The following is a 27,510-nucleotide window of genomic DNA, read 5'->3' on the forward strand; positions in this document are numbered from 1 at the left end:
GTGTGTGTGTATACATGTGTGTGTATGCATGAATGTCTTGTGTGATCTAGTCCGGCTTGTCACTGCTCGGGGCCCCTTGCTGTGTGAGCGTGTGCCAGTACTCCACTTTCTTCCCTTTGTTTTTGAGACATTCGAACCAGTGTCTGAGTCTCTGACCGGTGGCATTGATGCCCAGCTCCACTCCACCTGAAACCAGAGGGAGGAAACAGAGACGAAGGGTCAGGAGGAGGTGAAGGCACATGACAGAACGAAGGACCAGTGGTGGAGGATGTGCTCAGATCCTTTACTTCAGTAGAAGTATCAATGAAGTGACGTGAAAACACGAACAAGTGCTTCAGAAAAAAACTTCCCTGTGACTGATGTTTTATTATCTACGGGATTCATAAATAGTTCAGACTGATGCATCAGTTACATGCAGCATTTCACTGCTGTGTGGAACTAATTTTACCTACTTTATTCACAGTTCGGTTGTTTGCTCCTTTTATAAGGGTCACAAGATAAATCTGAAGGGTTGTGAGATGATTAATGGAATGGAAAAGAAGAAAAAGTGAAGTTGTGTATTGCCTTTTCTTTTTTTCTTTTTTTAACTTTTTCAGCCAGTCACTCAGTGTGTCTGTCTGCTGCCTGTTGCTCAGGAGGTAATGTAAAGTACAATGGTTCTCAGAGCTTTTTTAGAACAACTCATCGATGTCTGAAATGTAACAAAGAGTCCCCAGTGAACACTGCAAGTACAGACACTGAATAAATATATTCAGTGGTATCAGAATATAAATATAACAGATAAGGGAACAGGCAGACATGTTGCATTCTCTTTAAAATCGAATATAAAATCCAATGATGGGATACTGGACTTTAGCAGAAATGTACATCAACATTCACACCAATAAAATAATCATTAATTGACAGGCAGACAGACGTGAGAGCAAAGGAGGAAATCCACAGACGGTGAAGACGATTTCCTCCAGGCAGAGAGAAAAAGAGAGATAGACAGGTAGCTGGGGAATTACGAGGGAGAGAGATTTAGACAGCAAAAGATTTATTGAAAGAGCACGGCCACTGAATATAATGGGGGGGATAAATATGCACAGAGGCAGGAAATGACTCAGGTGAAAGTGAGTGGAGGTGATGGAGGCGTTGGTGGAGCAGCAGGCTGGAAGACAGAGAGATGCAGGCAGTTGTTTGCACCGAGGTTATTACAAAGCCATTCCCTCGGCTCTGATTGCACAGTTAATGGAGCGTGAAGTTTTAAACACGGTATTTTGGCAATGCTGGCTCCTAACAGCGCCTTGGAAAATGACAGCCGCAAGCAAACCAGACTAGATTGTTGATCTGCAACTCATCTGAGCTCAGGAGTGAACGCTGCCCCGAGAAGCTGCCGCTGGGAGGTGACGAGCCGCCCTCCAGCCTCTCACATCCTCCCCTCTCCTTCCTCTCAAACACAAGACACACAGCTCGGTCTGAACCTGTTGACAGAGTTTCGATAGGATAATCACGCACAACACTTTGTCACCTCCTCCGAACAGAGATCAATGGAGCGCAGCCCTGAGGGTTGCTGGTGACAAACGAACGGTCAGCCATCCTGCTCGCGACGTGACGCAGAGGAAGGATGACGGAGCCGGAGCCGGAGCCGGAGCCGGAGGTGATGACACAGACGAGGGGCGAGGCTGACGTGCTGGCAACCAGATGTGCATCAGCACTCGCACAGGTTTTCCACCCTGTTCTCTGTCGGCCTCTGCTGCACATCTGTCTCCTTCAAGCCGACCAGCAGACACATAAGTTGTGGTGAGACAAGTGTCAAGCAGAGCATTCGACCTGGAGGCATCTGTTCCTGTAAGATCATGGGGCAGCATCCTCTCTCCCACACTTCCCTCCTACTTTTGGAAATGGGCGGGGGTCAGGGGGGTCGGGGGGCAGACAAATGTTGTGCAGGATTTTCTTTCAAACGGAATTCCTCACATTTTGTGATAATTGGACTGATAGTCCTTGAGCACCTTTGCTTTAAGATAATCCGCTGATATGAAACCCGTTAAAAACATAACTAAAGATGCAGCTTTCAAATTAGTGTCTGTCTTAGTGAAACCTGACGGACCTGTAAATGACTTGCAGTTTTTTCACTAAGCCTAATGACTTTCCCTCAACGTCCTTAGACTTGGATTGAGACTCAGAATGAGATTTGTGTTTCTTGGCACAAAACTTGACTTTGACTCGCCCAACAACAAAGATGGAGCCAACTTCTTCTCTTCCATTTTTGATGCCAAATCCAGCGCCTGCACTTGGGCTGTCTCCTGAAAAGAGACCCAATATATATTCTATGCGGAGAGGTATGAATCTGCTTGGAACTGATCAGAAACAGTGCAGATTGAAGGTAACATGAGGCCAGGGATTGCTGTGCGGCTAAAAGCTGAGGGACTAAATGAATATACAGTATGTAACTTACAGCTCAATCACTGATTTTCATGATGACATTGACGAAGAATCTGCGACTAATGTGGATCATTCACAGAATGGCCGATACCTGATGTGCTTATTAAGATCAGTACTGGCACTAATAAGATATGACATATCCGATTGCTTCATCCTTACTGGACACTTGATTTTGACGATCTACAGTACAGTGTGTCACGTTTTACGATTTCTGTTTTATCTTTTATAGTTTTGCCGATTTGTAGATGTGAAACACAACTCAAAACCAGACACTTAAATCTGGTTCAGGGGTGAGGATGAAATTCCTCCTCTCTCCTCGTGTATCGATTGCTCTCTCAAGTTATCCACTTGATTTATCGCCTGTGTTTTCTTGTGTACTTTTGCCCTCTCATTTTTTCCTCTCATTGTTCAGTTTTTCCCTCCATGTATCTTTGAAATCTCACCTTTTACCGTCTGACATCCTCTATATCTTCTGTTAAGCCTATTAACCCAGTTGTTATTGCTCTCACTCTCACACTAGTGCAGTGGCATGGCGCTTGCTCGGCCCCTTTATCAACTCGTTTTCTCCATTCTTTTTTTGTCTCGGTGTCATTTTTCTCTCAGCCTCAATTAACATAACTGTGAGGGCGCTGTAGCCAGACCTGTTATATGATAATGGTCAAGGGAAAGGCTGTTATCTGGTGCTGTATGTTAGACATGGCCTTTTCTCCCAGCAGGGCTAATAACTCACTGGGCTTATCTAAACACCGGGCGTCTTCCACTAACCCACCCATCCACTGTCTCTCACACACACACACACACACACACACACACACACACACACACACACACACACACACACACACACACACACACACACACACACACACACACACACACACACACACACACACACACACATAGACATAGACAGGGGAACAACACTTTGATCTGAAGGTCTCCAAGCTCACAGGGTGGTAATCCATTCTCACTGCGCATCCCCACCAGTTACCCATCACTCCCTAAGCTCCCATTGCCGTGATATACACAGCAGGCCATGCCAAAGCTGTTTAGCAGCCTGACGAAGCAGCAGCGATCTGATGTGCCAAGACCATGAAGGATGGGGATCCAGACCAAATGTGTTCCTTTTTGATTTCTAAAGCCTTTCCATTTCCTTTCCTGCTCTCTGAAACTCTCCTTTGCTCGCTCAATCATTCTCCTCAAGCCTCATAATTACCCCTCGTCTCTCTGCATTTTTTTTTACTCCTCTCTCCGCCCACACTTGGCCTGGTTTTAATGTTTTCTGCAATTGCATTGCTTTCATTCAAGCACTCCGGTATAGTCATCTGCTTTGCCGGTGCGGCTGCTTCCCTCGCGCACCCCTCCCCACCACATCACAGTCTCTAACAGCCTACCTATGAAGTCGTTGCTCATTCCCAAGTCGTAGTCCCACACAGAGATCTCCAGGGTTTTCTTTGCCAGCTGGTCCAGGGTTACTTCGTATGAAAACTCCTGTGCAGGTGGCACACAAGAGCATATTTATATCAATGATTCATAAACACAAGAGTTGAAATGAACTAGATTGGTGCATCTTTTACTGGAAACATGCAGATTGATGCCAGGAACACTTTCAAGGAGATGTCAAATTTGAAAAGGTGTGGTTAATTACACGACAGGAAGTCATTGGATGCTCACTAGACAAATTAAAGAAGCTTCCAGGTGTCTTGTGGTTATTTGTGGAGCGAAAGGCACTTTTACCTCATTGAATTCCGGGTTGAGAGTCTTTTTCTTCACTGTAGTCTTGTACTTGGACTTTTTCCCCATATCTGGCTGCAAGATGCTGAGAAAAACAGAAAAAAAAAACACTCTTCAGGTTGCGTCCAACCTCAGGACAATTAAACTTAAAAGAGCAGTTTGACATTCAGAGAATTGGCCAATTTCTTTATTATTTCTCAGTGCTAGATCAGATGATTGCTATGCTCTCATGTCTTCCAGTTATAATACATATGTACAGTACATATGTAGGGTGCAGGTTTTTGTGAGTATGTAAATGCAGGAATGTATGTACAAGTAAGGTTGAGGATACATGTCTGTGGCCCTTTGATGTCATATTTGTAAAAATGTATTTCTCGAGGATGTATGGAAGGTGGAAAAAATCATCCTGAAAGGACAATAAAATCTGAATCTAATCTAATCTAAAAATGTAACTACAGCCAGTAGCAATTTGCTTATAGCTTAAGGACTGGGCAGAGAGGAAAGAGACATTATATTTAAATCATGTATAACAAATCAGATTCCAGTCGAGCTCTGAAACACTGGCACACTACTGTAAAGAAATGGAGCCATTTCTCTGCATGGGCAACTGTAAAAACAAGGTTTCTAAAAGAGAGATCCTCAAATACATTTTACCTCTCAAACTGGGTCAGAACATTCATTATTTCTGAGATCAAATGAATTAATCCATGAATGTATTATCTTCTGCCCTGCTGTGACAATAACCCTTGCTGAATGGCAGAAACAAAAGGGAGATAGAGAGTTGGCAAAATCTTTTGTTTAAGATAAGTTTGACCCAGAAGTCTTTTGAAGATGAGTTGGGACAGGGAGCCAGTGAAGGAGAGTGAGAGAAAGAGGGAGGGAGAGAGAGAGAGAGAGAGAGAGAGAGAGAGAGAGAGAGAGAGAGAGAGAGAGAGAGAGAGAGAGAGAGAGAGAGAGAGAGAGAGAGAGAGAGAGAGAGAGAGAGACAGTCAGTAGACCACAGCAAGATCATAATCATGCCGATGTCAGAGGAGTATACGCTCCGGCGAAGAGGCAACAGAAGGATCGCTAGAGGGCAAAGGGAGTCATCATCAGCATAAATTCCAAGTCAAGATGTTCAGGCAGTGAGATGTCTCACTTCTCTTGACTCCTCCCCCGCCACCACCACTAGTGACGAATCCTGGCCTGACAGCTGATGCATGAGATGGGCTTGGGGCTGTCACTGCAGAGCCGGAATCAGAGCGAGTGAAGGATGGAGGGAAGAAGGTGGAGAAGGAACAGGAAGAGGAGGAGGAATTGATAGAAAGCAAGGTGGTGGCACAGAAACTCAAGTTTGCCATCGGTGCTAAAAATGTCATTTTTCTTGATATAAACTGTGCCTTCAGTCCTTCTTTTTGTTGAGAAGTAAAACTGACACAACCTGGAACTATTTTACCCGGCACTGAGCCAGGGAGCCTCAGGAACTGAGCAGAATACTGTTTACACCGTCATCTGTTGTAGTGGTCAGGGAGCAGGAGGAGAGACAGATAAAGCTGAGAGATCACAAGATTTAGATTCACAAGATCACATTAAACTAAGTTAATGTGAAAAGTATTCAACTTTTCTTTCATTGTTGCCTTATTTTCATGAAATAACAGTTTCATCAGAATGAAAAAAAAAATTAACTAAAAACACTTGACTGCGCACAACTCCGTGCTCATTTTCTTAAGGCTCCACTAGCTGCAAAGGTTGGAAACCACTGTCCAGTAAATACACTGAGTGTTATTCTGCAGCTGATCTGATTCTGTAACCAACAGGAAAACCTGCATGAATTCACTTTTTCGTGGCTCCTGCACCAAGCTGTAAACACCACATTGGCCTCCCACCTCATTTGTTATGGATGAACGTGTTACTTATTCACACATTCAGCAGACACAGGGCAGCATTATCATTCAGCTGGAGTCATATCTTGGACAAATGTAAGTCCAACATTCACTCTCTCTCATTCTCGCTCTCCTCCAGCTCTGGAAGAAAATATGTGATTTTCAGCTGTGTGCCGGCTTTTGGCACAGGGCAGGTAAAATATAGTTCATCAGGGCTTTTTCACTCAAAGCAGCTACTTGCTGTAGCTGAAGATTCATTTGGTGGAAGAAGTCAAACAGTTAAATTACAGGTCGTAAAAACCAAAACAATAAGGTTAAAAATGCTAAAATACTTTGGGATGGGGTAAAAAGTAAAATAATTTGAGAAAATGGTCGAAGCTAAGGCACAGCCTCTTTGAGAAAGAACATTTCTTTAAAATCTGAGCGTCCACAGGTATTTAACATAGATTCAACTCATGAAATGTTACTTGTCACCAGTCACAGGCTCAGTTCGATGTTTACTGCATTTTTAAAGGTCATTCTTTCTATAAGCCAATCAGCATTTATCCTCCAAAATACCTGCTGCTCATACAATGGTGTGCCTGTCCTCACAAGAAAAGAAAAGGTAAACTGGAAGAAAAGGAGGAATCAATCGAGAGAGGCGGCCAAACAAAGCCTCTATTTGACCAGCAGCGTGTGAGAGGCTGAGGTGAAAGCCCAGGGGACATTTCAGCTTGAGCTATGCCAAATCGCATTTTACATACGGCTCCGAGGCAGCTCAGACGGGGTAATTCCAATTTCCACAATAACAAAACACCATTTGACAGCAACATTCATCAACAATGATAGCAAAACAAAAATATATTTTGTGCAGAAGCAACCAAACTATGCTCGAATTACCACAGAAGCTTCAATGTGAATAATAATTCATAACATGGGAGGCTGGTCCATGGAGATATGAGAGGATTATCCCCTCTGGTTTTTTTGGCAGCTTCCCTTAAAAAAGTAGGTTGTTCACTGCAAAATAAAGAAAACTGTATTATTCTACTACTTTAACCCAGCTTCTTCATTCATGTTAAGAATGACACATAATGAAATCAAACACACAGCCTCAAAATGAACAGGTGTGCATTAAAGTCTTATTGGTACAGGGCTCGTTGCACGTGTTAAACATATGTTTCTTGCATTAATGAACTCTGCTCTCCTCACATTAGTAGACACTGTTCCCATAGTTGACCTATAGATATTAAATTACTGCTAATTTTCAAGTCTTTTCTAGACATTTTCAATCATTTTGACATGTTTGATTTTGTTTGTATTTATGGTGTCTGTCTATTTTTCTATCTTCTTTTCTTTTTAGCATACCTGACTCTACTCATGAGGATATACAGTAAAGGTTATAAGTCACTGTAATCAGTCGTCATGTACATACTAGGCATGAAACTCTCTCCTCCTCACTTGACACTGGAAAAGACTCGCAGTCGTCATTCTGTATCAAATGCATTACAGAGTTCAGCCAAAGCTAATATGAGGGTTTAGTAGGCTGAGCTGGACAAATCAGGTATATTCTAATATTAAGATTCTTCTACTTCACAATCCCTCCGCTGCAGTCGTGCTTCTACATTGAATTTTATAGTAACAAGAAAGGAATTAAGGAAGATATGCGCTTCGCCTTTATCATCGGATAGCTCTACATTTCGGGAAATATGCTTACTCGCTTTCTTGCTGAGAGGTGGATGAGAAATTCAATGTGCATAGGCAGATTTTGGAACCTTTAGTCTGAGTCAGGCTAGCTGTTTCCTCATGCTTTCAGGCTTTATGCTGTACTAAGCTAATTCGCTGTAGGCTATGGCTTCATGTTTACTGTACAAACATGAGAGTGGTATCGGTCTTCTTATCTAACTCTCTGCATAGAAAAGAAGCATATTTCCTGAAATGTCTTACTATTCCATGTGTATATGTGAAAATGAAATGAAATGACCCAACAAGTGCTTGGACAGAACAGGGTTTTAAACACAACCCGAAACAGCAACAACAACAGCAATGCACAAGTCTACATTATGCACTACTCACAAAATGTTAGGGATATTCGGCTTTTGGATGAACTTATAACAGGTGAATTTACTTCGACCTTCTCTAAACTTTTGAATGCACATGTCCAAATGTTCAATGTTCCAGTACCACAACATGCTGTTCTCTAACAAGGTGATGAACCACAAAAATCACAGCACTTGTCTGATCCATAAATCGACCACTAAATGTTCTGGTTCAATGACAGTTTGCATTGAAACAGTTGTTTTCATCACGCTGTTCACATTCTGACATCATGAGACCAAGACGACACCTAACAATCCATCAACATGGTCATCATCAGCAGGTTGAACAGAGACACAGAAAGACGGGAAGGCAGAGAAGTTGACGTCCTTTGGCCACATGACAAGACATTGAAACATTGAGATATTTTGCTATGGTGTGCAGTACACCACTGTTGTTAGCTTTTGTTTCAATACATTGTTCATCATAAAGAGGTTACCATTCTATACTTCTACTTAAATGCCCTACTTTAATGATATAATATCACTTTGGCATGGACTTTTTACATTTCACCCAAAAGTCGAATATCCCTTACTTTTTGTGAGAAGTGCATATATCAAGCAGCACATGACAAACATGACATTTGCCCCAGACGCTGCTTTACGTACTAGGAGTCACAGTGTACAGTCACATGACAGTTAAACAGCATCGTGACAGCAGAAACAAAGACAAGAACAAGAGCATCCCTGTAAATGAGACAAAATAAAAACCCAACACAGATACACTGAGATGTGACAGTTGGAGAGATGATCTAGAGGGAACTGATGATAAATAAAAAAGACAGAAAACGTCACTAAACCAAAGAAGTCATGATACAAAGATGTAAAAAAAAATGTGATAGAGAAGATAAGTGACAACTGGAAAAGAAGAGCTAAAAATACGCCTGCTGCAGAGAGAGTTGTGACTTTCACTTTACACAAGTGTTCAGAAGCAGAGGGAGAGAGAACTAATACTGTAAAGCATGGCGTGTGCTCTGTCAGCAGGAAATGTCTGACATGTTTTTCCACTTTTTTCTGCCTTCACATCTTTTTTCCTGACAGAATATAAATATATATACCCGGCATACACAGTGTATACATTTTACGTAATGTGTGATGAGATGCCCCACCCCCTCTAACCCCCGTACCCCACGCCCTGTAGTATGTAAACTCATTCAGCCTTTAAAATGCTAATTTGTCCCATTAAATGGAAGACAAATTAGTTCTGAGATCATTCTGACCTTGTGTCACTTGAATGGCTTTGAACAGCTGATTGAGAGTCACAGAGACAAAAAGACCGATTGGAACCGACTGAACAAATGCACAGACACACTCGCACAACACACACACACACACACACACACACACACACACACACACACACACACACACACACACACACACACACACACACACACACACACACACACACACACACACACACACACACACACACACATAAAGACAGTATGAACACTGAGCGATAAGCATCAAGTTCAGCTTTAGCTACAGATTCCTCAGGAGGTTTGCTGGTGTCACAGCTGCAGGACAACATCAAACTGACAGTGGAGTAATTCAAAAAGCCTCTCGAGTAAATTCACTGCTATGTCAACTGTTCAGTACACTCTAGAGATGTAATTCACCTGTGCCAGCGATACAGTTAATCCCATTCCTTTGTTAAAGTAAAGTTCACTAAAACTTCAGAGCATAAATTATTGATGGTGTTAGATCCTTTAGTGTAAACCACCGAAGGATGAATGAAGGGAGCGACTCATTCTCTGCAGACCATTAAACCGAGGTAAACGCTGAGACAAAAACACTGAAGGCAACAAAAGGAAACTCTGGCGGAGAGGCAAATAAAAAAACCCCCAACTGACTATGTCAGAAATAAGAATTGGATCACAGCAGTGGCTTAAACATATTGTGTAAACTGAAGGAGTTTGGATAAAAGAGAAACAGCCGGTGCAAGGATACAGAACAAACACAGCAAAATACAACAAAGCCGGTAAGGAGAAAAGAAAGAGAGAGGAGAAAGAGCTAGATACACTGCCAGCATATGTTGCATTTTCTAAAATGCTCAAAAACACAACTTCATAATAGGCTGATAAAACACAAGGTGTCATGTCTAAAACAAATCAATACCTTCAGGAGAAAGAAGAAAAGAAAAACGTGTCTAGAAGATAAAAAAGAATTTTTCTCTTCTTCGCAAGACGTGGGCCTCTTCTCATCTCTCTTTGCAGCGATTCATAAGACCTTCAAAACCCCAATACTGTGGGTGTATATTGATAGGTTTTGCCCACCTTCTACAACCCACTGAAAAAAAACAACCTCAGATCAAAATGTTTTCAATCCTGTAATTCTGGCTTTCTATTTGATTCAGTCCTTCAGACTTCTTAGGACTGAAAAAAAGTGTGTGGTCATCCAGTCTTGAAAAATACAGAACATGGAACCCTCTCTACAAATCTGGACACCTACGACGTTAGGGTGCAGAGGATCTCAAAAGGAGTTCCAGTGCACATGATGACGATGTTACATGCAGCCCTTAGTATGAATAAAGCTCACTGGATGTTTTCCAGTTCCACTCAGGAGGCAGTTTTACAACAGAAGAAAAAATGAATAGTTACGAGGATAAATATTAATTTTATATTAGTATATATGTGACCCGTTCTATCAAAATGAGTCGGATGTCGCAACGTTCTATTTTTAGATAATCAGCTGATAACGTGGAAAACCCATAGAAAATCCAAAATTTTTTTTTACCCTAATTTCAAAGCAATGACATTCAAAAACAATCTCCCAAAGTTTCACAGTCCAGGTAATTGAGAAAAGGCACGTAAATGATGATTAAAGTTGACGAGCTGTAAACTGCATCTGAATCGCGGGGTTCTCTGCTTTCCGACGGTCATTGAATGGTGCCTCTATGACAAGAAGGGACCATATAGGGTGCGTGTAATCACGTGGTACAGGAACAGATGCCAGAGTCACTGGCAAAACTTTAACTGCAATTTTCTCAGATTTTAGGACAGAATAAGAGAGTGAAAGATCGTAATTCAAATGGCCACATCTCGAAAACCATCAAATGTATGACTTTGACTAGGGTATCATTTTAAAGCTTATTTTCTAATCTTTCCATTGATACCAAAATCTCAACTTTGAAATTTGGGTCACTGTGACTCATTTTGATGGATCGGGTCACATATTGTCATGTCATGTCATGTTTTTGTAATACTTTGTAGTATGTGGACCCCAGGAAGAGGCAGCTAATGGGGATCTGAATAAAGAATAAAGAATATTAATGTGTAATGTTACCCTTTTCTGATTCTTTTATGGTCATCCTCAGGCTTTACAAACCAGTTATTATTACATTTTAAATTGCTTTAAACCAATGAAACTATTTTGCAGAAAAAACAAACAAACTTTAGAGCCCTTAAAACTTTCTTTTCAGCTGCCTGGAGCTCCTTCCACCTCAAAGCCTCCCACTGTTGGAGGTGGCGTTGGTTACAGGATCGGTTGTCCTGTGTGGGAGCTCTCAGTCCTTGCACTATTGGTATTTAAGTGCAGCAGGCAGATTGGAGATTGAGCTGTGTGGGTTTTATCTGTAATCACTCATGCCTTACAGGCAGGCTGGCTCAGGTGTACAGAGTTGGACACTTGCCTCTCCCTGGTTCTGCGTTTTAAACTTTGAAGAGATGAGAAGCTGAGAAAATCAGCCTCACTGAGTGGTGCAACCTCTCAGACTGCAATCAGACACCTTCCTCGTGTCTTAGAGATTGTCCCAGAATCATCCCACTTCAGTTCAGAGGGGCTGTTCGGAGTTGTGATCATATTGTTGATCTGCTTGTTGCCCGTTGTGCTGTTTAAGGTCAGACATGCTGATGCTGCTGACTCTCCATCCCTGCCCCTAACACAAACAAGGCCCTGGAATTTGACTCGTGTATGTGCAGTTTCTTACTGCAGGTTTGTGGGTGTCGTGTCAGAAGAGGGCATCTGGCTACTCCCCCTCAAGCTTGTCAGCTGCGTAAAGGGCAAAGGATGTGTGAAGCAGAGCAAAGATTACACAGTGTAACTCTGGGCTTTGTGAACCTTCTTTAAGTCCTCTAACCTCCAATACACTATGGACACAGGTGACAAAAGTATATATGTTCAAAAAGTCAGTACTAAAAAAGCATGCTCTCAAGGGTTAGTGCAGTTGGAAAACATAATAATAATTAGACATCCCTTTGAACTGCTGCTAATGATTAAGATGTGGTTCATGTGAAGTTTCCTTAGTTATTGTTAGAAAGAGTTTATTCATGATTATATAAGAAAAACACTGACTCCTCTCATGAGACAAGACATTGCATTGAGGAAAACAACAGAGTCACATCCACACCCTGAGTTTGAGCATCATACCATATCCAGCATTAGCACAAACCGCCAGGATAGCTGCGTATGAGCATTTGTCGAATACAAGGTTCGTTCATGAATATCTGGCGTGACTTACATTTTAACGAAGGGGTCCGAATAGCCGTTGGAGTCCATGGCGGCCAGATGGGCGCAGCGTATGATACCGACCATCAGGTGGCCCTTCTCTGTGTTATAGCACAGCGACACCAGGATGCGGCCGCGCTGGGGACACAACAAACAACAGTGTCAGACACAGACACACGTGTTCCCATTCTGATGTTTCTCTCTTCAGTAAACGCACACACACAACGGAGACATCCGGCAGCAGCACGTTTCTCAAAACACATTTCACTTTTTTCCACAATAAACATAAAATAAAAAAAACAGATTAAAATGGAATTAAAACTAGTTGTAATTACTACTCAGAATGTGTATTCTCGCAGGCAACAGGAATATTCAGATTGAAGCTTGTAATTAAAGGCCTTATCTGAGTCAGGGAAAATGACACTGCTCCCTTCTCCTTTTAATCTCCAGGTTGAGCCGTAAACTGAATATAATCAGAGACCTGAAGCTATTAGCCTCTGTCGCTAAAATCATGAAGAGGAATGAGATAACGTCAACCAGAGGAAAAGAAAAAACACTGGAGTGACACAACTGTGTGATTCATGAACTGTTGGTACACTGTGTCCATGTGAGTAGTTTCCCTTCACACCGGTCTATTAAAGTTCATTCAGCACACATACTGTATACTCATTAAAAAAAAACCTTGATTAAAAACAATTTTTTTCTCCTTTGTGATAATGGAAATAAAAGATAGATTAGACTTGCTGAGAAGATAAGAAAATGTATTAGACATATAAAAGTAATGGGAAATTATAATTATAAGACATGTTTTGGCTGGAAAATGGTAATAATTAGATTGGTGATGATAAAGCTGATGATATTATTACCTCCTCCTCTGACACAACCGCTCCCTGCTCCACCGTTTGATTGTTAGTTTCTTTATTCTGAAACGGGAGAAGGAGAGAGGAGGGTAAGAGAGAGAGAGAGAGAGAGAGAGAGAGAGAGAGAGAAGCTGGTTATAGCCTACAGAGCATCCAGGTGAACATCTATTACTCAATATAATGTAGCATTTGAAATTGATGTCTGATACCCCTCAGGGAAACATGCACAATGGAGAGATAGGACACATCTTGATATATATATGTCCACAGAAACCCATTTACTATGTGAACAGTCGATGCACGGCCACACACACATACTCAAACACACACACACACACACCCTCACACACGTAATGTACCTGTGCAATTCTTTCCAGACCCATATTGTAGCGCTTGTTCTCGCCCTCTTTCAGTTTCTTCAGAGCCACTCTCACCTCTCCGATGAATTCATTTCGTCCAAGCCTGTCCATGTCACACACACACAGCCTTGAAACACAAACCAGACACACACACACATACATACACACAAGCACAGGGAAACAGAAGAGACAGAAAAGTTACAGATGAACCTTGCCCCTGTGAAACAAGTAAAGACTGTGCCAAATACATCCAAAGCGCGTCTGAAAATCAATCAGCAGCCTCATGAATAATGATAAATTGAACGATCGCTGAGGATTTCAATCACTTCCCTCTTGGCTGTTACTCCATCAGACACTAATTTATCGTCACTGAAACATGTGAGAGGAGACAAAGTGTGTTTGAAGCAGGTAATCGTGTTTCATCTGGAGCTCAAAGCACAAACTGATTCCATGTTGTACACAGGTAGAAGAAATTAATGGGACCACTGTCAAGTCATTTGCATAGATGGTGTTGTTTATATTTGAAGTGCTTGAGTGTGCTAGGACTGAGTGTGGAGATGTTTTGTGATACTCTATAAATTATGACAGAATAATACAGACTAATCTGCCAGGCTGTTTATGAGCTGTGCTCTCTCACTGCTGCTGTTTCTGCAGAGGCGCAGTGGAACTGATGAATTTTTACTGATGTTTGTGTCGATCAAAACAGGCAGTCGCCCGTCTGATGGTTGAAGGTTGCCTGCATAAATGTAAATGTCTGTGTGCGTATGTGTATGTGTGTGTAGTCTGAAAATGCTAACAAGATGAAGTTAATAAATCAAACTGATAACTAGATGAAACCAGTATATCGTGTTAGATTAAAAGTGAGATGTTGTCAAAGTTCACATTTTGAGCACTAGTGTCTTCAGCCTATCATTGTTTCTGTTTCTGGTTATGTATTCATGTGGCTCAGTGTTGTATGTTGATCAGTGACATAGTGTGAAGATGAATTTCCCTATGGGACAATAAAGGCATTCTATCTATCTATCATTCACTCCGCAGGAGGTTAAGTCAGTCAAAGTCATTAGGCTTCATCCTCTGAGGAGCAGGAATGTCTGTGTTAAATGTAATGACAGCCAGTCGAAGTGTGTGGTTGTGGCAGAATGCAATTCCCATTCAACAACTGATACAACATAATGTATCATATTATTTCCTTTGATTGGCTTTATTCTATTTTTCATGTTGAATTTCAGTAAAAAAGATATTCAGCTGTTGATTAAACTTTTGATATTTTGTAATCCTATATCTTATTTTAATCACACTTCAGTAGTCTCAACCTGTGAGTTCTACGGTTTCTCCATATTGTATGTCAAGACAAAAGTAGTTATGTTCTCAAGACTCAAGACTCAAGACTACTTTATTAATCCCTTAAAGGGCAATTGACCATTTGGTGGAAAGAAAAAGAGAGTTGGCAGCTGTGTGCAAAGTCTGCTAGTTGCATGTAAGAAAATGAATAAATACATCATTAAAAATAGGAATTCTAATAAATATCACCATTAAAAGTACATCTCTAAGTCTCTGGGTAAAAGAAAAGAAATATATAAAAAGTACACAGTACCCAGTGCACGCCACATGCATCACACAATTTCAGTTAAAAAATTCACATAGTTTTGTTCAGCAGTCGGACAGCAGAGTGAACGAAAAAGACCTGGACAGAGGGTTGCCCCTATTGGCAGGCTGGGCAAAACGACGACCCGAAAGCAACAGTAAAAATTTGCCAAAATGTGTCCAGGGGAGTTCAAAATACTATGTGATTTCCTCACTACCTGCTGTTCCCATAGAAAACCCAATTCTCTCTGTTTAAGTCCAATGATCTTTGAGCAGGTTTTCACAACACTGTTGTGTTTGACTGTTTTTGTCCTTAAGTGACAGGTTGTTAAACCAACAGATAAAAGAATAAGTTAAAAGACTTTCAATGATTGATAAAAACGACAGAGAATCACTGGGCTGACAGAAAAATAATTTAACATCCGAAAGAGATGATGTTCTTTAATAAAGTGTCATTTAGTGCAACTTCATTTGATTACCCCAGCCTTCAACCACAACTGTCTGATTTCTATTCTGTATCTATATTTGCACAGTGCATTTTAAGAAGACAAGTGTATTAATATCTTCTTCTATAGGGCTACGGTGGTGTAAAATGATTTCTTCCACAGAGTGCACTTATTCAAACTTATGCCGATGTGTGATGGAGGGTGAATATTCGATCAGCTAAGGCAGCGTCTTCACAGCGCATCACCTGCTACAATATTCTGTCTGTGCTCCAATATTCCCAGATGGATTGTTGCTGCCCTTGATTTCTTTCTCGCTCACCACTCTCTATTCTCAACCTCTCGCTCTCTCTTCACAGGCACACACACACACACACACACACACACACACACACACACACACACACACACACACACACTCACACACCTTCCACCTCTTCCTGTTCTCTCCCTGTCCTTCTGACATTTGGACGTTTGACATGCTGGTTCCAGCCTTTTAGTCATAACTGATGAGTATCTCCAGCAGAAGCTTCAGAATAACTCTGACTCACGACCACAGCTGTCAGATGATTTATGGGGCCTTTGCTCTGTCATACATGTTGGGGAACCTGTGATGAGACGGAGGATGTGGTGAAATGTGACACCAGTTTTCTCGCCTAAACTTTTGGCTTCCACTCCACTGCAAATACACCATCCGTTACCTCACACCCTCTCCCACAATTTTCCGGCTTTAAGAATTCCTCTAAAAACCCAAACAGATGCTCATGGAATCTGTTCAACGTGTGGTGCCAAATCTAGTGTGGAGTCGCTGACAAAATCTATCTCCTGAGTTTTGATTAGATTAGCGGGGTGTTTTAGCGTGTCCGCGTGGTGTCTGTACTTGTGAAAGTATCTCTTTAATGGTCTCGCACAAGCAGAGGAGTGTCAACAGAAGATGACATCGATGACATCAACGATGACCTTTGCAGTTTTGGGGAAAGATCATTAGCATGAAAATAAAGACCTCAGTTGCATTAGCTGCATTCCAAACTTTATTGAATCCCCATTAGCCTGCCATTGATTTGTCATGCCATATTGCATTTAATTCCATGTTAAAGGGATTTGTGTGATTAAAGGCTTAACTCTATATTTGGGCATTACTTCATGTTCCCAAATATTAATTGAACTGTTCAAGTCAATGTGAATGATACAGTATGTCAAATGCCAGATAAAGTATTAAAGACTTTAATATTTCATGGGCTTGATTTTTGGGAGAGAAATTGCAGCAGGACAGATGTTTTATGTCTTTAAAGATGCAGAACTGGCTTGAATATCAGTTCTTTGTTGAACATTAATGAGCTAATTTCCCATGGAAAACCTGAGTCTGTACTACACAGTTGTGTTAAATATACTCAATCACAATGCCAACATGCTTATGTTTAGAAGGTATATAATATTTGTTTTACCACGTTAGCATGCTAATATTTCCTGATAAGACATGAAAAGAAACACAATCGGTGGGGTAGCATAATGAAATACTGCCTTTGTTATCTTCGTTTTCACCCCATTAATCCCCTTCCCCCCACCCTCCTCCCGATTGGCATATTGAATTAACACAGTTGTTCAATCAATCAAAACCAAACAAACAATAATATTAAAAAACAAAACAACAACAATAACAACAAAACAGACAAAACAGAACCAATAATATCCCAAAGCACTCACTCATCATTCATTCACTCACTCACTCACTCACTCACTCATTCTACCCTAACCCAGAAATTTAGCCAGTAGCCTATGTCAGTTGCATGCACATCTGTACATGTACATTTTATATGTTTTAGTCAGATAGACAGGAACCAAAGTACACAAGAAATAATCAGTTCACTGCACAGCCAGAAATAAAAAAAGTAAAAAATACAATTTAAACTTTCAATTTTCTTTTACCAAGTTTGACCAACAGCTGATATTTTGTGTTTTAGCTGAATGTAATCGTGCAGTGGTAAGCTCTAGCTGTGCAATGTCCTTGTATTTATAATATATATATAATAACAACATGCTAATCTTTGGGCTGATGTCATTAGTTTGCAGGTACTGGGTCATAAACCAAAAATATGGGTTAATTAAAATTTTTAACGATTGCACAAGAAGAAACATGGGGGATAATCAACACCATTAGGATTCAGACTAACCAAACGAAGAACAAAACACCTCCAGTTTTAAACACCACTCACAAGACAACATCTTACACTTCAGCATTTTTATTCTTCCTCAACATATCAGTTGAGGCGTCCATCAGCCTCACCTTCGTAATCAAGAACTAGATTTGTTCCTATATCTCCATAGCCGAGGACAGTGCAAGTCTATTACAAAGACCGGCAGAGGGATGGAGAGATAGAGGGAAGAAATTGAGGAGACAGGCCAGACCTGGCACGACATCATGCTGGTAGTTCTTAGCACACACATACACACACACACACAAACACCCTCGATATACCCAGCTCTCATCACAACACCTCCACATGCCCCATCTCTCCTCTGTTCACACACAGCCTGATAATCACTTTAGTGATAAAAGCCACAAGGAGCCTTAAATATGAGACTCTCCCCAAGGTATGCGTTCATGCACAATTCACCTCAATTTTTTGCGCATTAAAGTGCACATAAAAGGGGTTGTCATTAAAATGAGGGGGAGGACTGGGGCTCCACATTATCGCTGTCACTGCTTTCCAAATCATTTGAAACATTGCCCATAGGCAGAGGCAGACTGCAGAAACTGATAGGGAAATTTAGACCTAATCTTAAAATCGTGTCAGCTTCACTGCAATAAAACAATCTTCAGAGGAACTCAGTTGGTCTCGTATTCAGACTTCAAAGGACGCTGATAAATCTACTTGTTCCCGCAGCAAATTCCTTTTTGTTTCAGGTATTTTTCTAGAAGCTTGTGATGGCTCAGTCTGGAAACAAGCTGACTCCACAGCGATAAGTAAAAAAAAACTTTCTTTCACATTCTTTAATACAATTAAGATTTTATTACAATTCAAGATTTAATAACACACCATATAACTTGCCATAATGGAGATTTTTCTTTCCACATTGGATTCCAATTCAGCTGACTTTTAGCTCAAGACCTGAGCACCTCAGGCAGCCTCACTGCACCAATTAAAGGATTAGCCTGTATGAGGCCAACCGTGACGTCTGGATTGAGGACATCAGTTATTAGTTTACTCAGTTGGTTCGCTCTTACTGTAATAACAAACTGGACCTCTAGTGGGTCTTAGAGATGAAGTCAGCATACTGAGGAATGAAATTGTTTAATACAGCATTAAGAAAAATGAATGCTGTTACAACCTATTTTCCTTGAAGCTAATTCACAACCAGCATCTATTTCGCTCTCCTTTTCTATTTAGGTGTAATTTGCCTCAGCATAATGGCTGTGCATAACAGTGTAACTGCAAATGAGTGAATAAATAAAATATAAATAAATATATAATGCACAAATCCAGTATTCTCCTTCCACTGTGTGTGCGCTACATAACTCTTTATACATTTGTCCTCCTGTAGAACGGACTCGACACCAAAGAAATTTTTAATGACTCAAAAGTTCTTGGCTGTATTCCAGTTTTTTATCACTGACTCTGATGTTCAGTGCCAGAGAGTAAGAAACTTCTTTAATGTATCCGAATGAAAACACTGCTTGTGGAATTGGTTTGGTCTGACTGCAGTATGGCCCAGTTTAGCTGTAACCCGTTCTCCGTCCAGCCCTTCAGGCCGGTCTACAAAGAGGCAGAGTCTCCTCCTGCTCCACCATGCACAGAGCATGAGGATCACAGAGTACAGCATCCCCCTCCCTCTGTGTCCTGCTGAGAGTGTCGGAGCGGGAGGCAGCAGGGTACAACCCAATGTGTAAACATCTCTCCAGAGATCCTCCTATGTGTCTCTCCGTTCTCTGACTGCTCGCTGCTTTCTGTGGAGTAATGAGAACAAAGTCTGTCTGCTGGCTGAGGTATCTCGCTGGCGCCTGAACACATCCTATGAGAGTTTGAGCAGATTTTCCTCCTTTCTCTATCTGCCCCCCACCCCCCACCCCCAAACACTGCTTCCCTGTCATATCTTTTCATTCATTCCCTCTTGTTGGCTGGTTGTCTTCACATATTTCTCTGTCCTCATTCTTTCATTTATTGGCTCCCTTTTGAATGAATTCCTCCACATCACCCGCCTTCCTGCTCAGCTAAGTGAACTTCCTCATTCATCATGTTATCCATCTCACACTACTCCATGCCAGTCTTTCCACTCCTCTCTATCAACTGACCCTTGGATTCTCTCCATCCCTCTAGTTTGTCATCTTCCTCATTCTTGCCCCACCTACTTTCCCCTTCCACACCACCTTATCTGTCACTTGACATCATTCACGCTTTTCCTCCTGCTCTCTGTTGATCTTGGCAGTCTCTCTCTCTCACTCCATCTCATGTTTGACAGTGGTCACACTCCTCCTCCTCCTCCTCCTCTTCCTCATTTTGGCTGCCCAGAGCCCTCCTGCTGGTTTGTGTCTGTGAGCTATGTCCTTGAACAGAGGTCACGTGGTTTCCTCTAGATTGAGGGGTCTCTCCTCAAGCTGCTGTGCGTGTGTGTGTATACGTGTGTGTGGGGAGGGAGCGTAAATGCTATTTCTGAATGTGCATGTTTCTAAAAGCTCAAGGACGTGTGTTGTTTGCATATGTGTGTGTGTGTGTTTGTGTGTATCTTCTCCTAGAGGAGGGGTCATGCATGTTCTTCTCTGCCAGTGATTGTCCTTGACATACACACAAGAGGATAAACACACACCTGACTGCCTGCACTTGTGTGTGTGCGTGTGCGTGTGTGTGTGCGCATGCATGCGTGCTCTTGTTTCCTCAGGATAAACAATGCCATCCAACCCTATTATGAATCCGCTGAGCAAACTGACACTGATTGCACGCTGTGCACACATTCACAAACAAAACACAAGCGAAACTCCGTCGCTGTATCAACTTACGCACGCACATGACACAAGTGCGTCAGACTTTTTGGGCCAAGATGGCGATGCTTGACCTCAATCGCTCCATATGGGGAGCACTGTGGGGAGGAGGGGGGAGGAGACTCGCCGCACAGCCAACACCTGAGCAGTTACTGCAGCAACAGCAAATGGAACAGTTGGCTGGCATCGCCCGGTCGCAATAATGAATTACCTGGAAAAGCCAACTGGGAAGCACAGACGGCTGCTGGCATTCCACCCGAGGATTGGAAGCATGAATCTTCATCCTCCGCATAATAAACTGGTCACTTGGCTGTCTGGGGAACAGTGCTAATTGCTGGCCAGAGAGTAGCTAAGAGCTGAGCACCTACCTGAGCGTTTTGGTGGTCATGTCAGCCGCTGTGATGCCATGATACACTAGCGTTTCGTTCCACACTGGGTTCAGCGTATTCTTCAGGGTTTTTGTGCGTAGCTTGTTTGCCTGAGGAGGAAGAGAGGGAGACCGATGAAAAGAAATGAATGGAGAGGGAAGGATGAAAAGAGTGAGGAATGTTTAAAGGCTAAGGGAGCAAATCCATCAGATCAAAATGAAAGAAGAAAAGATCACGGAAAGAGGAAGCAAAACAGAGGGGGACACTAAAAAATCATGAAAGAAGGGGAGAGAGAACAAGAGCAGAGGACATCATTTATCTCCGTCCCTCAGGAAATCGCACACATCTGCTGCCGACTTTGTAGAGGAGAGCGAGAGGACACACGGCTTCCCTCACCTCACCTGTCCGTCTGTCTCCTCCCTAACATGATAAGGCAGTGCATTAGCGCTGGCCAGACCTCCAAAAACAAGCACTCTGCCTCAAACACAACACTGCACAGCAGCCAATTAAACTGCACAACACAATCAGCATGAAAAATTAAAGCTTTCCAGGAGAGGAAATGCCCAAAAGCCCCTAACAGCTTCACCATCCATAAATAAAGTTTGCAGCCATTGGTGCCTCATTTCCCTCAGCTGCCTTCAGGATGGGTTCATCTTGTTATGGCTTTTATTTTAGATTATCTTTTGTATTTATTTTACTGTTGAATAATCCCCTCAAGACATCGAGTATGCACCCCAACCCCCCCCCCCCCCCCCCCCCCCTGCAAAGGCCAAACACCTGGCTCAAATGACAGCGTCACAAACCCATTGTTGTCACAAAATATAGGTTACAAAGACCTTGTGGAACCAAAAGCAGAACTAATTGGCTCTTCTGTAGGACGGGCTACTTGACAGTTTCATATTTATGCAAGTTTATTTTTACATTTCTGCATAGAGAAAAATTAATCTGGGTGATATAACTTTTTCCTGTGTGCATTAGAGCTCCATTGTTATCCATAAATCTCTTCAGCAGAGAGCTTCCCCATTGCACTGGCTGGTATGATACTTGATGATTAACATGGGCACTGTAGTTCATTTTGAGTCAACCACATGTACAGTACACTGTCCTGAAGCTATGAATATTCACTGAAGCACTAAAACTGTATTAACCCACATCTGAAAATAGTAAAGAAAAGGTTGAAAAATGACACTGAAGGGACACTCAGCTGCCCAAACAATGCTATTAACTCCTAAATTTACCCCACGCTTTTTTTAAAGCCTCTGTGCCGGGAAACAGCCAGAGGCTTTTTGTTTTCAGGTTGTAAGTTTGTCCCATTCTTCTGGGGGCAAAATCATAATAACACTGTGACAGAACTGTTTTGACACAAAAGTCCACTTGGACCTAAGGATGAACTGAGTAGATCTTGAAGGTCAAAGGTCAAGCTCATGATGAGTTCAAAAACATTGTTTTTGGACTTGTGAATGCAATACGTCTGTTGAGCCTTGAGGGAATCCCGTCGTTGCTTAAGACTTCACAGAAATTATTAGAAAATTTCACACATTTTTTCTTTTTAAATGACTCTAGATGAACAGGGTAATTAATGTTATCCCAAACTAGTTTGAACAAAAACTAACGCAGCATCTGTGAACCACTGGAAGAGATTTTCAGCCTCACAAGGAACTAATGGGCTCAGGGCTGAGACCTGCAGACAGGCTGAGGGAGTCTGAAAGCACTGTGATGCAGACTCACACATCGTTTTGATATGGCAAGTATTGACAATGAGGGAAAAACTGGCATATTACTTTTTTTTTTTTTACTACCCACAAATATGCAATATGCAAAATGGGCGTAAATATTAAATATTACAACATTAAAATTGTATAGTAATAGATGATTACTCAATTATTCATTATATAATAATAAAACATTGCCTGGGGGCATACTTTTACTTTCAGAGGTGTTGCTTGCACCAGTGGAGGTCATGCAGAATTACACTGTGTATATAATCTGAAAATCCAGCTGGTAGGAAAAGTGAGTTGCCTATTCTCCAACAAATTTCTGCCCATGTCTGAAGCTTGACAGATAAAAAAATAAACTTGATCTCCCTCTCTTCATTTTTCCCCCTTTCTGCCACAGTCAGCCTCTTGCTACAATGCCTCCGGGCCAGATGCTGCACCCTCTCTTTTATATTCTCTCTCTTGGCCTGTTTTTGTCCCCCACATCCCATTGTTCTGCCTCCCCTCTATATACCTCCTTTTCCTCCCATCACTGTCCTCTTATTAATTCTCTATTTTCTGCTGGGAACTTTGGGCTTATCTATGAGAGTCAGCCCTCCAGAGCCCCCTTCACGAAGGGAACAAGTGTTTTTGATTCATGTCATTTGTTTGATTCATTAATGTGCAGGAGGAGCCTTGCACAGGCAGAGTCACGACTCTCTGTGATGTTGCACAGCTGCATGTGTGGCAGCACAACTCAAGAGAACAAATATTTCACATATAACCATCGTTCCTTATTGACTGAACTGGGTTTGTTTTCTGAGCACATCTCAAACCACACACTCCATCTACAAACATTTAAAACAGTAGCTCCCTCTCCCTGCCCTCTGTGCCTCCATTTTCCCCCACACCAGTGCTTTTCATCTGTTTCTAAATGTTTTATCTCTAGCGCTCCATCTGTCCATCACACTCTCCCTCCTTTCTCCTCGTTTGTCTGCACAGATCTTTTTACTTATTACGTGCTCCCTCTCTCTCTATCAGTCCCCACTTCCCGGAGCAGAGAGCGAACACTGTCCGGCTGCGGGTGGATTTCTCCTGCACCTCTGATTAGGAATGTGCAGAGGAAAACACCAGGAACTACTGTGTTTGTGCCTGTTTGTGTGTGAGACAGAGAGAAGCAGTGATAGAGAGGGTGGGAGGGGATGAAGGGAGCATCTCTGCATGACTGTGACTAAAGCCTTAGCATGTGTCTGCATATACGCAAGGTCATGCGCCGCATGTGTTGCAGCATGTGTTTGACACCGCAAGACAGCCTGCTTGACTGTATACCGCAAGAGCGTGTGCTGGAGGACGCCGGCGAGAAAGGAGTACAATGCGTGGGGGACCGAGGGGGACGTGCACGTCTGCTCTCAGTATTTTGACAACTGGGTTCTCCACAGAAACTGAAACCTTTTGTGTTTGGGATTATTCATTGTAACGTGTCTGAATGTGGACATGAGTCGGTGGGCGAGCGCGCATCTCTCATCCTCACATCTTCGGGTGCACGCTCCCACTTTTCAAGTGACGTACCCACCCCACCACCACCCCCACTCCCCCTTCTGGCGGGTTTTATACAAACGGAGCTTCACGGCTACTTACCTACTTATTGACGCTTTCTCTGCGTGTCCCCCCCAAACACCACCACAACTCCACTCCCACCCCCCCCCCCACCCCCCCCCCCCCCATCAACACTTGCCTGTTGACGTGAGCCGTGTAACAATCCTCCCTGTTTCCATGACAACCACCTGCTGCTGTCCTCCCCTCATCTGTCTCTCCCTCCCTCCATTTCTCCATCCCCATCCCACCACCACCACCACCTCCTCCTCCCCCTGTCCTCACTCTCAGTTGTCTCCCTTCTTCTTTCCACACACTGTTGGTATTTCAAGGTCAAAGAGGGTCACAGCCAGATAGCGAGATAGAGACAGAGATACGGGTGGGAAGTGGGGAAGGAGAGAGAGATAACAGTGGGAAAGAAGACAGACAGAGGAAGGTTGGAGGACAAAAATCCCCCAGACGTTGTTATTGTTAGCACCTTAGACCTCAGACAGTAGCCTCACACAACCTATCTCGGCTCAGCATCCTACCCCCACGCTTATCATAACCTCATTTTGTGTCAACCTTGAGCCAAAATGGCAGACAACAGGTTGCATTCTGCCGGTTATGGGGGGGGGCTGCTGTTGTGGCGAGCCTTATCTTACTTGCCGCTTGAACTGAAAACAAGACAAGAGCGGTGCAGCGGACCAGAACGTGTTTGTGCTCGATAAAGCGCAGCATTGGACGAGCCACATTAAGTAGTAACCAACCGAAATGCTCCCTGCTCAACGTATTGAGACGACACAGTAAATCAGTCCGCTGACATGCTACATTTTCTGCAAGCGCATTTCGACCTTTTCATGGTGTCTGATCAACAAGAATCGACACGGGAGTTGATTGTTTACAAAAAGTAAATCATTGTTTCTGCAATCAAATTTAATAATGTACGATTTCCGTCTATTTTTTTTATTTTTGGGGGGGGATTTTCAATCAATTGTCCTCTTTCATCAGCAGTTACTACGTGATGTGGGACTTTGTGAGGGAGTGTCAGTGTCTGGGACGGCCCAGTGTGGTAGCATGTTACGTTAATTGCCACTGAGGTGAGGTTGGAGCAGTGACCTTGCTAGCCCCGGGGAGAAGATGAAGCTTGACGTATGGATCAGCCAGCCCATTGGAGTCCATGGCTTTCAGTCCCTGTGGACACAAGAATGCACACACACACACACACACACACACACACACACACACACACACACACACACACACACACACACACACACACACACACACACACACACACACACACACACACACATACGTGCATACTATAGTGTCAAAGGTGACGTCATTGTGCCCTAAAACAACTGACAGGGTTGGAAAAAGACAGTGAACATGACAGCCCTCCCCTACTGTAGCTACATCTCCACAGCGCTTGCGGGTGTTTCTTTTCATGCCACCATTTTTTAACCTCCTCAACTCCTTTGTGTTGTCCTCAAGGGAACCACTCAGCAAGATTTACATAATTAACATCACGTAACAGTATGCAATAAGCAATGTAAGGTTTGTGTCCTTGTATGATGACCATAGTAAAACGGCCTGCCACGGCAAGGGAGCAACATTATCTAACATTTCGTAGATGCAACAAGATGAGTTTACTGTGAATTGACAAGCAGAGGAGGATGTGTGATGAACATGTTACTTTAAAAAGGTTGAGGAAAGGCAGTCTGACGTCTTGTGCACACATAAAAGGAATTACGGGAGAATTGTTTTCATTGGGATGTCAAGGGGGATTATGCAGCCAAACACACACACACACACAGAGGTCTGTTTACATCAAGAAGATATTGAAATGGTGTACCTTTGCCTTGTTTATAGTACAATGAAGGCAGTTGTTCTCCTGATCAAAGAGCAGAGTGAATTCCAGCGTTCCCAGGTAGGCTGAAAACACAAACCACAGCAATTACTGCCAGTAAAGGGGCAGACACACTCAGTGACACACGCACTCAAAAGCTCTGAGTCATATTTGTAGCAGATGGCCTCTTAAAAACATGACGCTCCCTAATATGAATTGATCTGTCTTGTTTGATTATGGTTTGATAGAGAGCAGAAACTTGCAGGCGCTGTGTCACACTATTGTACTGCGCTTGCACCGCCTAATAAATCATCAGAGGCGCTGTGTCACATAAAATGGGGGTGGCAAACACTTTTGGAAAACTGCTTGACTCTGCAAACACTCTGCAAGCATATGTTGTGAATCTGAGTAAAAAAAACAAAAAACACTGATACTCAGTTTGAGTTTTTCTGCTACATTGTCTCAGTTTTCACATGGATAATGCATACGGAGCAAATACACAACACTGAACAACTTTTGCGCCACAAAACTCTGTGCACGGCCGCCACACAGAACTCACTGTCATCATCATCAGAGTCAAACACCTCCTCCCTGTCTCCGTCGTTGTCCCCCCTCCTCTCCCCATCCTTGTATCCCCCACCCGTCTCCCCGTTGAAAGTCTCCTCTTTCAGGATCTTCTTCTCCCTCGGAGGTGGTGGCGTGCAGGGGTAGTCGTGGAAACGGGGGAAGAAGTCTGAGATCTGTGGGATGGGGAGGATGGGGCCCGGGCACACGTTGATGGCGAAGTGCTCCTGCATAGAGATCTTGACCGGCGAGGGAGGGGGCAGAGCAGTGGAGTGGGGCGTCGCCGAGGGGGAGGAGGCTGATGACGAAGGGGTGGAGGTGGAGGAAGGGGGGATGGCCAGGTGAGAGGTGGTGGGGGGCGGCGGGGCTTTGGAGACGCTCATGTGGACTGTCAAACAGGACTGGGAGGGTGACAGTGAAAGGGTGAGGTGGAGAGAGAGAGAGAGAGAGAAAGGGGGGGGGGGAGGTGAGGGCAGAGTAACAGCTGGAATCATCGCAGAAGCTCAAAACTAGAAGCAAATCAAAACTAAACAATACAAACATTTCCTGAGTTCCCGACTTTAGACTTCCTGTGAGCAGCAGCAGCAGCAGCAGCAGCATCCGGGGGTCAATGCTATTCAAGGCGAGTCAACACTGGCAAGGTGTTGAAATTCACAACGCATCTGAAACATCCTGGAGAAAACCGTACGTTTCCATTT

The 27,510-nt window shown here is 42.9% G+C and overlaps 1 protein-coding gene across 1 annotated transcript; it reads right to left on the reverse strand.

Annotated features, from left to right (window-relative positions):
* Nucleotides 1–46: 46 nt before the first annotated feature.
* On the reverse strand, nt 47–27,195 carry doc2g (double C2-like domains, gamma; the record flags this gene model as incomplete). Its single annotated transcript, XM_083990791.1, has 10 exons — nt 47–186; nt 3,819–3,915; nt 4,162–4,243; nt 12,555–12,679; nt 13,408–13,464; nt 13,761–13,887; nt 21,131–21,240; nt 25,516–25,590; nt 26,255–26,334; nt 26,808–27,195. The coding sequence occupies 10 exons, from the start codon at nt 27,193–27,195 to the stop codon at nt 47–49; spliced, it is 1,281 nt and encodes a 426-aa protein (XP_083846917.1).
* Between the last annotated feature and the right edge of the window lie 315 nt (nt 27,196–27,510).

The sequence above is a fragment of the Trachurus trachurus genome, assembly GCF_905171665.1.
Source record: "Trachurus trachurus genome assembly, chromosome: 1".
Taxonomy (NCBI): Eukaryota; Metazoa; Chordata; class Actinopteri; order Carangiformes; family Carangidae; genus Trachurus; species Trachurus trachurus.